General features: G+C 52.6%; 2 protein-coding genes across 7 annotated transcripts in view; one reads left to right on the top strand and one right to left on the bottom strand.

The window, feature by feature from the left end:
- The first annotated feature begins 76 nt into the window (after positions 1 to 76).
- On the top strand, positions 77 to 1,723 carry LOC121589711 (alpha-2-macroglobulin receptor-associated protein). The gene is made up of 2 exons (XM_041908806.1): positions 77 to 382; positions 467 to 1,723. The coding sequence occupies exons 1-2, from the start codon at positions 179 to 181 to the stop codon at positions 1,415 to 1,417; spliced, it is 1,155 nt and encodes a 384-aa protein (XP_041764740.1). The 5' UTR covers positions 77 to 178; the 3' UTR covers positions 1,418 to 1,723.
- A 689-nt stretch (positions 1,724 to 2,412) lies between these two features.
- Positions 2,413 to 16,603, bottom strand: part of LOC121601422 (ankyrin repeat and KH domain-containing protein mask) — a 28,607-nt gene continuing 14,416 nt past the window's right edge. For 4 of the 6 annotated variants that reach the window (XM_041930242.1, XM_041930256.1, XM_041930271.1 and 1 more), the window contains 9 exons: positions 15,770 to 16,577; positions 15,414 to 15,683; positions 15,077 to 15,204; positions 14,678 to 14,965; positions 14,319 to 14,588; positions 7,993 to 14,247; positions 6,032 to 7,909; positions 5,799 to 5,951; positions 2,413 to 5,710 (listed from right to left, as the gene is read on the bottom strand). In XM_041930242.1, the coding sequence (XP_041786176.1) occupies positions 5,678 to 5,710; positions 5,799 to 5,951; positions 6,032 to 7,909; positions 7,993 to 14,247; positions 14,319 to 14,588; positions 14,678 to 14,965; positions 15,077 to 15,204; positions 15,414 to 15,683; positions 15,770 to 16,577 (10,083 nt within the window). In that variant the 3' untranslated portion in view covers positions 2,413 to 5,677. The remainder of the gene's footprint in view (positions 5,711 to 5,798; positions 5,952 to 6,031; positions 7,910 to 7,992; positions 14,248 to 14,318; positions 14,589 to 14,677; positions 14,966 to 15,076; positions 15,205 to 15,413; positions 15,684 to 15,769; positions 16,578 to 16,603) is intronic. The other 2 variants (XM_041930247.1, XM_041930265.1) reach the window with 2 other exon arrangements.

Genomic DNA, 16,603 nt, shown 5'->3' with positions numbered 1-16,603 from the left:
GAAAACCGCCACCTGCCACTCGAGCAGTTTATATTCACCACGGTACAAGCTGTCAGCTGACGATCGGGTTCCAAAACCGCATCATCGCTTCCAACAGCACAGGGCAGTAAAGTTAATGAGCTAGTCGTCGGAATTTCGTCCCATAGCGCGAAGAAAACGCGGCAAAAACACACTAACCATGCCGCTATTCACAAGATTGTGTGTGATAGTATTTACTGTGCTAGTATGCAACCATGTCGCGCAATCGGAAAAAGCGCATAGCAAGTATTCCAAGCACGCAAACGCACTGCCCGACTCGGAAATATACGAGCCCGATTTCCGAAACATTCAACGACCATTCCGCATGGCAAAGCTAAACCTGGTGTGGACCAAGGCTCAACATGTAAGTATGCGTGGACGCCGAACCCGTTGACTGACTGAATCCCCAAACTAATTACGCTCTTGCTAAACTAATGGGTTTGTGCAGCGGCTCACCGAACCGAAGCTAAAGTCACTGTACACCGAGCTGAAGCTGCACGATAAGGAGGAACTAACGTACAAACAGCTGAAGGAGAAAGATAAGGACGGGCTGAAGGAAGCCGAGCTGCGCAACAAGCTGGTCAGCATCATGAGCACGTACGGGCTGCTGGAACACTTCGACGATACGCAGGATCCGGAAAAGTACAAGCTGGCCAAATCGTCCGACGGGGCGCCGAAGAAGGACACGTACAAAAACAAGAGCCTCTTCAAGGACAAAAAGCTGAACAAGCTGTGGGATAAGGCCGAGTCGGCCGGCTTCTCGAAGGAGGAGCTAGACGCGCTGCGCGAAGAGTTCGATCACCATCAGGCGAAGATCGATGTTTACTACAGTTTGCTGGAGCGGCTGGGCGATGATGATGATGATGGCGGTGCCGCTGCACAGGGAAGCCGCCGCGTCGATGATGCGCTGCTGAACGCAGTCAACGACGAGGAGCATGATCGGTACAATGAGGTCGATCGGGCGGAGGAAACGGATCGTTCGCAGCCGGGCGCCAACAAGCAGCACGCCTATCTGCACAAATCGAACCAGCTGCGCGAAAAGCACCGGGAGATTCGGGACAACTTCGATCGGTTGGACCGGATCGCCTCCAAGGGACCGAAGAGCCAGGATTTTGTCGAACCGAAGGTGCAGGGTCTGTGGCGGGTCGCACTCGCCAGTGACTTTAGTGCGGACGAGCTGGCCTCACTGAAGGTGGAGCTGTTGCACTACGAAAGCCGCCTGCTCAAGCTGCGCCACATGCACGCGGAACATGCGCTAAGCCTCGAGAAGCACAAGCACAGCGATGCCAAAGCGGACACGCACAAGCTGATGGAGGATAACATCAAGAAGCAAACGCGCAAGGTGGAGAAAATGCAGGAGGAGGTTGAGCGACGCATTTTCAAACACTCGGAGCTGTGAGAACCCCCTACCCGCAACAGACAAAAGGGAGGGGCGAACTGATGCACATTACAACGCGTCATCTCTCCATGCATGAGCAATACTAAGATATTTTTGCAATTTGATTCGGCAGTGCCACAAATATGATCGAAATGCAATAGTTCTCGAATAGACTGTAAGCGATAGGGCAACGGACGGGGGCTAATGAATCATTTGAAATTTCTTCCACCAAAACTAAATAAGATAGCTGCCATTATTGCATCATCATATTTTTTTCTACTCTAATAATTGTAAAAGAAATCAATAAAAAAATTATAGTAAAATCAAGCACGGAGTTTGTTTGTTTTGTTTGGACTGGGAAATTCCATGGGAAATGTCATCATGGTGATCATCTTTCGCCCTTTACCAATTCACGTCAATCAGTACCATCGACGACGGGGAGAGGCAGAATAATGTAGTGGTTGTTTAGAGTTTCCTGCTTCATTACTTATAATATTCCGTGTTTTCAGTTTTTATATTGGTTACCTTCCAAATATAATATATAATTTATAGAATAATAATATATAATAATAATAATTATTCAATAATCCATCAGTAATCATTAATCTGTAAGGGTTGCGCGCGGCGGTTGTTGCTGCTGTTGCTGCTGCTGCTGCTGTTGTTGTTTTGCATCATGTTTTCTCTTCATGCTGCGTCGTGTATACCACAAACCCGACCCACATTTACCAACTTTGCCGGTAAACGTGCTCTCGCGTGTGGGTGGACCAGGTTTCCGCCGCACCTTTCCCCACCACCACATTGCGTATGTGTTTGTGTGTATAATTGTAGTGTAATAGGTGTGTGTGTGTGTGTGTGTGTGTGTGTGTGTGAGTGCGTGTGTTTTGTTGCGACTATTCTTCTACGTTTTAGCGCAGCTTCTATTTCTATAACTGTTCGTTTTACCTTCTCTCTATATGTTCACTGTTTCCGTCGTCTCCCTCTTCATCTCATTATGTATGTGTTTGTTTTTTGTTTTCTCCATATAGTTGGTAGTTAGTAGATAACCATCGTCATTTATAACTCAATGCGCTTGAACTATTCTTCCTCCTTCTAACATACCTTTCACTTTACTCCTTACTGTTTCATTGACGCCCTATGGGCTGTCTTACTTTCTCTCTCTCTCTCTCTCTCTCTCTCTCTCTCTCTCCTTCTCTTTCTATCTTGCATTTTCTCTTTTCGTCTCTGCCTGTATGTGGCTCGCAGCAGCATGTTGTGGCGGGCGTCGTCGTATCGCTTGAAATCATCCAGTGGATATTCTCTTTTCACTCTTCGATCGGTTTACATTTTCTTACTTATATCGTAATGTGCAATACACGACTATGTGTGTGTGTGCCTGCGTTGCAGAAATGACTTGCGCTCGGTTCGGCTCACCTCCTTTCCATTCCCTCTGCGTTTGCAATAGAGGAGACGAGCTCGTCTCTTCTGCATTGCAATTGAAAAATAAAACGTATAGCAAAATAATGTATGCATGATCGTTTGTTAAACATACTATATTATGCTCACACACATTATACTTGCAGCAATGCATTTTTTTTTTGCAATCTATGTTAGTGCTCTAGCATCGTTTACTAAGCGTTCATCGTTTTGGGTTGCTGTTGTTCGTATTCGATACGAAATTTCAACCACTGCCATTTACGAAAAGCGAAGAAATATAGATGATTTTGGCATATTTCTTACTACTCCCCGCCCGAGCTTTCCTCTCCGTCTTCAAGGCCCAATTGAAAACAGAGTGTTCAGGGTGCGCAGGGGGGAGGAGCGCTCATCCAATTCATCCCTCAGAGTGTGTTGCTTAATCTATCTGCCCAGCATAGCACAGCTTAAGCAGTAGTAGTTGTCGCAGCATTTGTCGTCTTACTGTAAATGCACATTATAGAGTTTTATTCCATATCATGGTTGGGTCGTGTTGTGTCGCAAAAGACCGGTAAAGCACTGTTTGTTGTTTGGCTGCAGATCCTTTCTGTTTGTTTCCACTGTTCTGAAGTTCTACGGCTATGATGCTACGCCACGTTATTCAATCTACTCTGAAATTACGTCCGCTTGCCGATAGTAGTGGTGATAGTTCTCCCTCCCGTTTTGCCCTTTTTATATGCCCTTTCTCGCCAAACGGCGAAACACTGGTTTGATTCTAGTGAAAAAGCGTCTTAAAAACAAATTGATGGCGCGTGATTTTAAAGTTTGGGGGGAGAAACACTTTTTGTCCCTTTTCTTCTCCTTTCTGTCCGTGCCGATAGTTGGGGTTAAAAAGAAAGCATGCTGCCTCTCTGCACTGCCGAGGATAAAGAATAGAATTTTCTGTATTTTCCGAGCGAATCTAATGTACGTGTTGTTATGCGTTATAAATGTTCCAACAGTTTTCACTCATTCAGTTTTTTTAGTTTTCCTGCCGGGCTTAACATACTGTGCTTTGTAAATTGTGTTTTTCTAAGCCGTCCGTCCACTCTTTTTTCCACTTCAAGCACCCTGGCTAAACGTTAGTACTTTACTGTTTTTAAGTCAATTCTTCTACGCCAAATTGTCTCACTATGTTCTACGTTAGTTTTTTTTACTAAACTAATCCAATTACCGATGGGTGCCGCGCGCTCGATGATCTCCGCCATTATCGATCGCGTGTAGCGCATAGGGAGAAAGAACAAACTATTGGTTGGTTGAGTAGATTTTGCTTTATCTAAACGCTAAATCCTAAAATTCAAACCTGCCCTTCGTATTTGAATGCACAATAGATATTCAAAACTACGTTGATCCACCACCCATCAACACTCGGGCGCGGAAGAACCCGGTAGTCGTTAGTTCCGTGTTTTTTGTTTGTTCTATTATTAGTTAAGCTTCCACATCCATTACCAGTCAATAATTTTTCATTAAGCTTGGGTAGCAGCAGCGTATGGTTTTAAGTGTTTGAGTGGTGAGTGAGTGAATTACTGTTTGTTTTTTCCTTTCTGTGAAGCATTTGCATGTTAATTTCATATGCGTGTGTTTAGTTGCGGTTAGCATCATCCAAAGAGTAGCTTATAAGTGGATAGTAGTAACGGAGTAGAAGTAGATATTACTCTAGTAGGTGTTATAGTAGTGGTATGTTTATCCTTTTTATACTATACGTTAGACTTTGTGTGGCTCGATAATGGCCCTATGTTGCGTCACGGATTAACGGCACTAGCCTCCAAACTGAACCGTTCGATTAGACCACATTCTGGTGTTGCTTCTGTTTGAGGGATTGCACGGTAGTGTCGTTGTTGCACTGCTCAAGGTGATCGAACACTCTTTGTATGTAAACATTGTTACTCAAAAATTATGGTGTGTATGTATAAAGAGCTCCTCTACACCGTAAAGTGTCCCGCGAGCGGTAAATCTTTCTTTTGTCAATTCGGTCACTATCTCTCATAGCGTTCGTTTCGGCATGCTCAGAGCGATGATCCCCTCCTCTCTGAAGTGACATCGGGTGTAAGAAAGAAACCAAATACAAAAACAAAACTAGGCACAAAAGTACAATCTTGACATATATTCTTATATTCCATTACCGAGAACGAGATGGTGCACATAGTGTCGTTTACCTATACACTGTAAATGAACATTAGTGTGTTGCTTCGCTATAAACTGTACCATAATAAGCGTACATTCAAAAACGACTGAAAACTAATAATCGGTGTTGTTTTGGGGCATACCCTTGAGTGCAGCAGTTGCTGTCCCTCAGTACTACTTCATATTTGTGTGCGCGATCTGATGCGCGATTTGCTTTACTGATTTATAGAGGAATTGTATGATTATACGTGTTAACGTCAGCAGTACTAGCGATTTGAAACATCTGTTTAGCAGCATTGACACTCTAGTTGTAACATATATAACCGCAGGCATGCGAACGGGCTCCCTGACCAGAGGATAGTGTGTGTTATGTGTGTGTGTGTTGTGTGTGGTTGTGGAGTTGTGATTGTTGTATCGATGAATCAATACCACCCCATCCCATCTTTGAGACAGGCAAGCGCACGCAATGGAGAATATGGGCAGAATCAACTATCAACACCGCGCAGTGCGAGAGGCAAACTTACCAAAAACTTGATACACTCTACTAGCTGGTTTTCTATGACTTTCCTTCACCCACTTATTCTTTCTATTCCCTTTTCTAATTGCTGCAGTTGGTTGAAGCAAGTGGTAGTTATGGTATTGTATATTATTACAACTGATTTTCGACATCTCAACTAGCCTCGTCACATGGTCAGCCGCCAGACGCCAGCCGGTCATTCGCGCTTCCATCTAGTGTCCGGACCATTTTTGCGACCAGCCGCCCTGCAAATCCGCGAAAAAAAGTACGTCAGAATGATGGTTCAACACAACTTTGCTTTAATTGTTTGTGCGGAGGGAGGAAGGAACTTACGTGCTTCTCATGTTCCCATGGTGGTCGCAGCTCTGCCGCTCCCGCCATATCGTTGGATGGTGTGAACGGATACTGCATGAAGTTCATGTTAGGTGGGTTCGGCCCGCTGGGTCCAGAACCACCAATGTTACCATGGTAATCCATTTGAAGCTGCTGCAAAAGAGAGAAACCAAAACAAAACATTGTTTACCCATATCACAGCAGGTGATGCGCAGGAGTGCGGTTAATGTTACCTGGAAATGATCCGGTAGATGAATGTCGTCCATGTACTGCCTGTTCATTCCCGCCGCCGTTAGCCAGGGAAGGGGCGGTTGCTGCTGCTGATGCTGCTGCTGCTGCGATCCGCCCAGTCCACTACCGCTGCCCATGAACTGATTCTTATCCATGCTCATCCACGGTTGATTGCCGGATGCAGCAGCCGCTGCTGCCGCCGCCGCCGCCGCCATTGCCGCTGGCGATGCTCCACCGTTCATTAGATCCGGTCCATCCAGCCCGACGTATGCCGTTACCATGCCGGCATTGTACATGTTTGCTCCATTGTTGCCACCGCCCGCACTTGCTCCGCCGGCTCCAGCGCCGCTGCCAACGAGACCGACGTTACCATTTCCGCCGAACTTCCAGGCCCGCTCGGTACCGATGGCACGCGGCAGCTTTCGTGCATCTTCCATCATCGATTGTTGTTGCTGTTGTTGCTGCTGCTGCTGTTGCTGGTGCTGAGGCACAAGTCCCCCAACGCCGTTTATGGCATGCGGCGCGTTGTTGTTGTTGTTGTTCGGCGATATGTTCGGGGAACCGCCAGCTACCGACGCATTCAATGCCATCGCCAGCCCATTTTCCATGCCCATTAGGTTGTCTCGCTGCAGGTGGCTCAAGTCGGACGAAAACCAATTGCTGCCACCGCCTCCTGCGGCGCCGCGGTGATGCATGCCTCCAACCGGAGGCGGTCCACCGTTGCCACCTGCACCGGATCCGCCACCACCGTGCTGCTGCTGGCTGTTCGGTCGTCCCGGCGCCAGGCTGTACGATGACATCGACGGATACTTTCCACCGCCCATACCGATTGGCGGCGGGGCGTGGAACATTCCTGTGCCTGCGCCACCCGCATTGCTACCACTACCACCACCACCGTACGGCTGATGGTTGTTGGACAGGTTCATTTTGCCCGGCTGGTGCTGCGATGGCGGCATGACTGACGGGCCGATTCCACCAGAAAACGCGGACGCTTTCGGATTTAGTCGGGAGATGGGCGGCATGCCGGTATTGCCGTTGCCACCCAGGCCAAGCTGTGGCTGGTAGGAAGATTGCAGTGAATCGGGTGGACCACCGCCACCGCTACCGCCAAGACCTCCGACATTGTCGAACATTGACGGCGGCGGGCGGGAGCTTCCTACCGGTGGCTGCTGCTGCGGCCCTAGACCGGCCGAATGATCGCGACCGCCAGCATTTCCTCCACCCAGGTAGTCCGGCGGCCCATTGCCACCAACGGGATGGCGCATGTGGGAGGAAAGATTCATCATCGAGCGCAGCATGCCCAGGCCTCCGCCGGGAGCGCCTTGCCCATTGCCCTGCGCACTGTTGCCGCCCCCGTGCATGGATGGTGGCGGCGGTGTCGGTTTCATGCCCACGTTTGGCGGCTCATTGGATGACTGGTAGGATGCAGATGGCTGATGCTGATGCTGTCCCCCGCCCGAGCTAGATGACGGGATGGATGATGACGCCGACGAGACGGAGTGTGCCCCGCCAACCATGTTCGCCACACCCGAGTCCCTCGAGACGACCACCGACGACGGTGGCTGTTGCTGTGGACCGCCCAGGCCAGCAAGTGGCGACGTGCTGTTGCTACCGCTATTTGCCCCACTGAGCATATGCCCCAGTCCTAGTGACTGTTGCTGCTGGTGCGAGTGAGGCTGCGGCGGATGATGATGGAGATGCATTGGACCTCCACCGTTGGGCAGCTGTACCACCGGGTGTAAAGACGTTTGGGGCTGATGCTGATGCTGATGCGAGGACATGCTGGAGGCTGGCGGTGTGGTAGCATTGCTCGAGGCTTTCGAGCTAACCGGCGACGAGATGGTGTTTCCGCGATATCCGGGCGCCTTTGATGCGTCAACCTATGCGCAAAGAAGATACATTTTTTTAAATTACGAAATTTTGTTTTAGAGAGCTTCTTTTACACACGGCTTACAATACATACCTGTAGCGTTGGCGGATTTTCCATGAAGGTGCCCAACACACCACTACCTGTACCACCACTGGCATGCTGGTGGTGCTGGTGCTGATGATGGTGGGGTGGCATATTTCCATGCGACAGGTGCTGATGCTGCTGCTGATGCTGGTGGCCACCGTACAGTGGGGGTTTGCCAACATCGGCCACATTATTGGTGGCCGCGTTTCCGCCCACACCCCACTGGCTGTTGGTAAAGGGATAATTGAACAGCGAATACACGTTCGAGGGTGGAGGCGATGGAGCAAGCTGATGCTGCTGCTGCTGCTGTCCGATGGGTTGCATCTTCGAGTGCAGCTGACTACCAATGGTTGGCGAGGTGGTAGAGGAGCCTTGCTGTTGCAGCAAAGGCGATGGCGTAGTGACGCTGCGGCTTCCGATCGGCCCAGTCACCGACGTTACCGTCGACGATGCGGACGACGAAACGATCGAAACGGATGCAGGTGCGGATGAGGACGCTGCCGATGAGGATGGTGGTTGCCCGATCGGGGTTATCGATCGACCACTGCCCGGTGCTGCTAGCGGATTGGCCGTGTTCGGTACGCTGATAGGTGGTATCGGCGGTACGGCGGAAGCCTCCACAATCGTTGGCCCGGGTCCGCTGGTTGCGATGGGAGGAATAAACGTCGATATCTTCTGCTGCCCAGCAGCTCCTCCAACGCTTCCTCCAGCGGACTGTTGCAAATTGGATGCATTTAAGTGGGAACCAATCGGGGATACTCCACCACCACCGATTGAATTGGCAGCACTGCTGCCAAATGGTGCTGGTAGTGTTAAACCGGGTGCTCCTCCGCCGGTACTTTTAGCCGGCGATTGCTGCACTTGTGCCGAAGCTCGCCCTCCAATCACACCAACTGGTGGCTGTTGTACTTGCTGCTGCTGCTGCTGTTGCTGTCCCTGCGGACCGACGAGGGAATTTGAGCCACTGCCAATGGAGCCACCGGCATTGGGGAAGTTCTTCTTCTGGCTAGTATTGCTCACCGCATTTGCACCGTCGGATGCGACCAGTTTGGCAAATGATCCTGCCGCCATTCCTGGTGCACCAGCCGTCGCTCCGGCAGTGTTGCCACCAATGTTTGTACCACCAGCCTGTGGTACAGCCGTGCTGGAAGCAACTGATGCCTTGTTGTTGATGTTACCGTTCTTGGCCTTCATTCCCGAACTTCCGAACGGAGCTGATGTTGCAGCACCGGAACCACCCGTGCCGCCTGTTGCTGACTGGTGGAGCGATCCCTTCGCACCGGTGCTACCACCGTTTGCCGATGGTACAGCAGACGAATGCTGTTGTGATGTTTGTGCAGTGATCGGCTGCCGCTTGGAATCTTTGCCCTGTCCAGAGGAAGCTGCCACGGCATATGGCACACTGCCACTAGTCACAGCGGCATTGTTGCTGCCGGCTGCCGCCAACCCGCGGGACGGCTGTTGCTGCGAAGCGGCTGCGGCAGAAGATAGGAACAGATTCTTGGCCGCCATCGGCCGTGAGCTTGCGTTTGACGGTGCGGAACCTTGGCTGGACGGAGTTTTAGTGTTAACTGGCCCAGCGGTGGTGGCTCCTGCACTGGCTCCCGTGGCTCCACCAGCAACGACATTGGCGGCACTACCGCTCGCCGCTTTGTTCGAAGAGCTGAATACATTCTTTGCACCCTTGGCAGAGGCCGTCGAATTGTTGTTTGATGCGGCGGCGGCTGCGGCGGCCGCTGCTGCCGCTGCCGCTGCTGCTGCTGCTGCGGCCGCCACACCGCCTGATGCCACTATAGCAGACATGGTCGGTGCAGCACCATTCGTTGGTATGATGGCCGCTGGCACGATCACTGGTGACTGCTGAGCCGGTGTGGTAGACGACGACGACGAAGACCCAATACCACCAGATGCTGCGTGCTGGCCGGCCGCAGATCCGCTAATGGCAGCAGACGACGAAGCAGATCCGTATCCTCCCTTCGCTGTCGAACTGCTTGAGCTCGAGTTATGTTTTGGCAGCATGCTCAGTATGTCCACGTCGGGATCTTTGATGAGGGTAACGATCAGGGAGTGCGCCTGCTTGGTCGCATCTTGCGATCCCTTGATGGTGATGGAGCGATCACCCTGGCTCTTGCCCTGCTTTTCTACCTCAATGTGAGCGCCGGTGGCAGCGCGGATGGCATTGATATTGCTTCCCGCCCGCCCTATTACACGCGAAATGGCGTGCACTGGTACCTGCACCTTGCGACATTCCATTAGCGAGGAGGAAGAACCACCGCCCCCGCCACTGCTGCCTCCTCCCGTACCACTGCTACCGCTGCCGCTACCCTGCTGTACAGAGCTCTTGCGAACGACTTCCTTCCAGCCTTCCTCACGCTTGGCGCCGCCCGCCGAGTTGGATTGCGAACTATTTGCGCTCTGCTGCTGCGAGGCAGAAGTGCCACTGGACACCGCCTGCTGCTGGTGTTGCTTCATCGGACTTGCTGAGGATAGTTTACTATGATGACCATGGTCCTCCGTGTTGTAGAAGCTGCTTTTGTTGCCGTGCGTTTTCTTTCCGCCAGCGTTGGTGGTGTTGTAGAAATTAGCACTACCGCTGGCGTCATCCCCCTGTTCGGCAGCGTATCGATTGCCGGATCCAAAGACGATGATGGATTTGCGATTACCAGCCGCATTGCTGTTCTGGTGAGACTGGTGGTGCATCGCTCCACCTCCCACACTGCCCGCCTGCTGATGATGATGATCGTTGGAAGAGGATTTTTTGCTTTCGTTTTTCGTGTTCGCTGCCACTCCACCCGACCGCTCGTGGTCCTTCGGAGCGACATTTTCCTTCTCCGTCGTTTTTTCGCGCTTGTCCCGTCCTCCACTGTATTGCTGCTGCTGCTGCTGCTGCTGCTGCTGCTGCTGTTCTTTCTCCTGCTGACGTCGATTCTTTTCTTTTGAGTTTTTATCCTGCACTACAGTGTTGCCGTTAGACGCTGGTGCCGAACCACTTTCCGGGCTCTTGGATTGACGACTGTTGTTGTTGGTGTTGTTGGTGTTGTTTGTGTTGCTGCTGCTGCTGCTTTGCTGATGCGCATTGTTGGACGACTTACCTCCAACGGTAGCGTTGGCAACCGCTGCTGCCTTCGCCGCTCTTGCAGCACCGGCAGCATTGGTGGACGCAATGGCTCCGCGTGCTGTTTGTGCCTGCTGTTGCTGCTGTTGCTGCTGCTGTTTGCGTTTCTTGTTGTTTTTCTTCTGCTCCAGGGCGTTGCTGTTCGAGGACGACTTTACCTCCGAGCTGGAGCATGAACCTAAACTGTTGGCATCGATGCCGGAATCACCTTCCTCCTGCACCTGGTACGGTATCGACATCGGTCGGTATTGGTACAGCTGCCCATTTGCGCCCTGTTGCTGCTGGCGCTGATTGCTGCCACCGGACGAAGCGGAAGAGGACGCAGTTTGATTGGATTCCTTTCCTTTCTCCCTGTCCGTATCCTTGTGCTTCTCCTTTTCCTTTTCTTTGCCCTTGCCTTCCTTCTCTTTCTCACGATTATTCAGCGGCTGCTGCTGCTGCTGCTGATGCTGCTGTTGCTGCTGCTTACCACCGTGCGACTGGGCGGCAGTGTGGTTGGAACCGCGGTTTTTATTTTTATTACCGCCAGACGCTTGCTGTTGCATCACAGCTGAAAGAAGCAGCTCGTCCTCGTCGTGCTCACTGTCGACGTCCTCCTCCTCCTCTTCCTCCTCCTTATCGTCATCGGCTTCCTCCTCCTCGTCCTCGTCGTCGTTCCCGTCGCCCGCTGCACCCTCCTCGCCCATCTCTAGCTTGCGCTGCTGTTCCCGCTTTTCCGCCCGACGGCGCTTCTTCCTCTCGCGCCGTTTGGCAGCAGCCGCCTTGCGGCTTTCCTCGCGAGACCGTTCGAGATCAAGCTCCTTCAGCAGGATCGACGCGTTGATGTTGGCCTTCGTGGCCTGCTGATCCTTGGCGGCGCGGATCACCTTCACACAGTCGTGACACTTTTCCAGCAGTTCCTGCTCGCTGATCGTATTGATGTAGCGCGTCATCTCCTGGTCGGACGGGAACTGCGTTACCTGGCCTACCATCCATTTCACCACCTTCGTGTGGCCCTTCCGGAAGGCAGCCATCAGGCAGGACACCTTCCGGTTGTCCTGCGAATCGATGTCTCCGCCGGCGCTGCAGAGCAGCTCCACCACACCCAAATGGCCACCGTTGGCGGCGAGCCAGAGCGGGGAGTTGCCCTTCTTGTTCTTCACCTCTACCAAAGCACCACGGGACAGCAGTAGCTCGACAAACTTCAGATGTCCCTTGTCCGCAGCGATGGTAAGTGCCGTATCGCGGGATGAAGGGACCGGCGCCGCATTGACGTCGGCTCCCTTGTCCAGCAGCACCCGTCCGACATCGATGTATCCACCGGAAGCCGCCTCCATCAGGGGGGTAAGGCCTGTCTTGGCACGGTGCTCGACGTTGGCCTTGCGATCCAGCAGGAGGCTTACCACTTCGTGCCGTCCTTGGAAACAGGCCAGCGTAAGCGCGGTATTGCGGTTGGTTTCGATCTGCGCGTTTATGTCCGAACCCATGTCAAGCAGCAGCTTTACGGCGGCCACATGTCCATTCATTGCCGCTAGCATGAGCGGTGAAATGCCGAGTTTGCTTCCGGTTCGCGAATTAATCTCTGCGCCGTACTGGAGCAACAGCTTGATGATGTTCACGTAGCCACCGCTAGCAGCTAAGCTGAGTGGCGTGTAGTCGGATACATTGCGATGCTCGCGGTTAGCGTTCATGCAAAGCAGCAGTTCGACCACCTCGTACCGACCGCCGGAACATGCCAGCGAGAGTGGAGTGTCCTTCGTTCGCTCCGACTGTGCCTCAATCTCTGCCCCGTTGCGCAGCAACGTAGTCACCACCTTCTCGTGCCCGGCCGTGGCAGCCAGTATCAACGGGGTGAAGCCCTTTTTATCCTTGTGCTCAATGTTGGCACCGCGGGTAATCAACAGTTCCACCATATCCTCATGGCCACCGGCACAGGCGAGCGTTAGCGCGGTGTCGTGGTTCGAATCCGTTTCGGAATCCACATCAATCGTACGCTCCGATACCACCGTTCCACCCTGCGGGGGCAATATACCATTACCCGCGTGGAAGGGCTGAAGGGCCCCGCTCGGTGGCGGTATGTCCATCCCTCCTCCAACCGAACGCCCGTTGCCGGCAGTGGTATCGTATTGATAGTTTTGCAGCTGTCCACTGCCACCAGCACTCTGCTGTCCGGCCGGTGCCTGGCGAACTGCCGGGACGGCGACACGGTTTTTCTCTTTGCGATTCTTTTCTCCCTTTTTTCCACCACCGGCACCGGCCATTTTCCCACCGCCAGCGACAGCATTCGCCGACTGGTTGTTATCCATCAGCGCAAAGTGTTGCGTCCTCACCAGCGGGGGCATTTCTTCTTCGGCTCTGGTGGATGCGACTTGCTGCTGCTGCTGTTGGGATGTTTGAGTGGAGACCTGCATTTGGGCGTGCTGCAAACAGTGCTGTTGTTGCTGTGTCTGTTGTTGCTGTGTCTGTTGTTGCTGCTGCTGCTGCTGCTGCTGCGACTGCAAATGTTGTATCTGCTGTCCCTGGGCCTGGGACTGTAGATGCTGCATTTGCTGTCGCTGCTGCTGTTGATGTTGCTGCAATGTGACGGAACCGGAATGACCGGCAGCGACCATTCCCTGCGCATGCAATTGCTGCTGCAGCTGCGCGTGCTGAATTGCTGCTGCGGCTGCTGCTGCAGCGGCATGCGGTTGCATTGTGGCAATGTTACACTGCTGCTGCTGTTGTTGTTGCTGCTGCTGGCCAGTCGCTTGTTGCAGCGATAGTGACTGTTGCTGGCCTTGCGACTGCTGTTGGCCACTGTTCGGAAGCATGGTCATATGATGATCATGCTGCTGATCTTGCGCGATTTGCTGCTGCTGTTGTTGTTGTTGTTGTTGTTGTTCTTGTTGTTGTTGTTGTTGTTGTTGTTGTTGTTGTTGTTGTTGTTGTTGTTGCTGCTGCTGCTGCTGCTGCTGCTGCTGCTGCTGCTGCTGCTGCTGCTGCTGCTGCTGCTGCTGCTGCAGCTGCTGCTGCTGTTGTTGCTGCTGCTGAGATTGCAGAGTCGGCAGTTGAAATAGCAAATGCACTTGCGAGGCTTTATCTGCATCGACATTAAACACAAGCTTTGGTTGCTGCCCGTCGGCACCGCTGCTCGCTTGCGGATGATGTAATACGGATCCGGAGGCGGATGCCTGTGATAAAGATGAATTCAGTTATTAAACATTGCACTTAACACACAAGCGGTGCCCATCTCGGTACAAACCTGGTGTATTTGATTCAGCAGCTGTATCTGATCCATTGAAAATTGTTGCGGATCAAACGTCAGCAGTTGGCTGGCGGCAGCTTGGCCTTGGCGGTACGCACACTGCTCATCGGTAAGGGCAACCGCGCTGCCGTCCTCCTCGGCTGGAGACGACGTACCAGACGTAAGCTGGTTCTGGTTGCCCGCCCAGCGTGTCTTGCAGAACGAATTTAATCCGATCAGATTTGCATACATATCGATATCCTGACACCCGAAGTTGGCAGCCATATCCTGTTGCGAAAAAAAGTAGGGTATATATGTGTGTGTGCTATCAACCCTGCCAGTGGCATTTTTCCTCGCCCACCCGATATAATACTTACATGCAGTGCCATTGGAATTTCTGGGCAGCCATTCAGCACATGGATCACATCGTCAATGCTGTCCACCCATTCGTAGTTGTACATCGATTCCCGCGAACCGTGCGCTTGCGTGGCCGTTCCGTCCTCCCCGTGGAACGTTTCCAGCGTTTCGTCCAGCGCTGGATACATTCCGCCAACACACTCGGTCATGCCGTCTGCCTCAGATTCCTCGATGTTAAACATCGGAAGGTGTTCCTCGCCTTCCTCGGCATACTGGTGGCCGTCGGTCGAATCGCCGAGTTTGATAGGCTGCAACAGTGGAAATAATGGGCACGATGCGTTAGTTAAAACCCAGCAGCGGAAACAACACATTCAAATGGGGGGGTAGCAACAATTGCACCCAGTTCGTTCAGTACTTACATTGCTACCACCCTTATGCTGAATAATGTTTTGCATATGCTGATGCACTTGCACAAATTCGGGGGCAGGCAATATGTCCGAGCGACTAAAACTGCAGATGATGCGCGACAGCTCGGAGTACTCAATATCTGCAATAGGGGGAGAGAGAGAGAGAGAGAGAGAACGAAACACAATCAGCCTCAACTGTTTGGTCATGCACACCATCGAACGCAAATAGTCCAGTTGGACAGGACTAATGTGCATGATCTGGGGAAAGGTGAGAGACAATTCGTATCAAGCGCTGCGCGTGTACTACTATTGTCCATTCTCCACCCCCACTTGGTGTTCGGTACACTACCGGCATTGTTCATCATCGCTGGCGGGGGGGAGGCGGGAGGGTCTAGGTTGGACCCTGGGCAGCTGCTACTCAGCGGTGGCGTTTCCGTCGGCGATTTGGACGTATCGCAGAGCAAGCGATGCGCGAGCTTGAGCATCAACTTACGATCGACCATCGCAAAAAGGTTGAAATGGTTGTCCGGATCGAGGCTGGCCATCGTTCCGCCGTTACCACCACTGCCGGTGCCTCCTTCTTCTTCTTCTTCTTCTTCTTCTTCACCATTGGCATTACCTGCACCGGTTTTGTTTGTTTGTTTCGAAAATTAGAATGACTTTGATAATGTGTCTGTGTGTGTGGGTGACGCTTTCGCCACTTACCTGCACCGGTGCTTCCATCTCCGCCTTGGGCAGTGGTGTTATTGTCGCAGCTGCCGCTGGTAGTTGTGCTGCTGTCGCTACTGCTGGCACTGCTGTTGCTGGTACTGCTGGCGGCACTGATGCTGCCACTGCTGGTGGTGCTGCTTTCGCCGTCGGCACCAGCGCCAGCTTCGCCAGCCGGCACGCTGCTACCATCGGTGCTCGTTGTGCTCGTCGTAGAGTGGCTGCTGCTGGCGACGGTGCTACTGTTAACGCTGCCTGTGGAGCCACTTTCGCCCGTGCTGCTGCTGCTGCTGCTCGCACTATCACTAGCACCCTCGGCGTTTGCGTTGCTGGGTGTAGTAGACGTGCCGGTTGCATTTGCATCTTTGTCCGCTGCTCCGTTACCGTCGGCCGGTAAGATGCCCGAACTACGCTCCTCTTGCGCGGAAGACGCTGCAGACAATTGCTCGACCGATCGACCTTTGCCGGCATCGTCGTTCTGGCCGCCCGATGTACGCTTTGCTGCTGCTGCGGTGCTCGTGATAACCGACGGGTTGGCGGATGGCGTAGGAACCATGCGGCCACTTTCGCTCCCGGCGATGGCAGTTGCCAACGTTTCGGTGTCATTTGCCCCATCCGAATCGCTCTTCTTCAGCTCCTCTCCTGCATTCGCGGGCGTCTTCTTTTCGCTGGGTTTTCCACTTGATGGCATTGGTGCTGACTGCATGGTGGATGGCGTTATGGATGACTGTGACTGCAGATTCAAGTTTGCCATCGATTGTTGCAACATTTGCACATTCGCTTCGGAACTTGGAATCACAGAGGACTAAACAAACAAATAAACAACGGTGA

The sequence above is a fragment of the Anopheles merus genome, chromosome 2R (assembly GCF_017562075.2).
Source record: "Anopheles merus strain MAF chromosome 2R, AmerM5.1, whole genome shotgun sequence".
Taxonomy (NCBI): domain Eukaryota; kingdom Metazoa; phylum Arthropoda; class Insecta; order Diptera; family Culicidae; genus Anopheles; species Anopheles merus.
The sequence above is the reverse complement of the archived record's forward strand: the minus strand, read 5'-3'. Positions and strand labels throughout refer to the sequence as shown.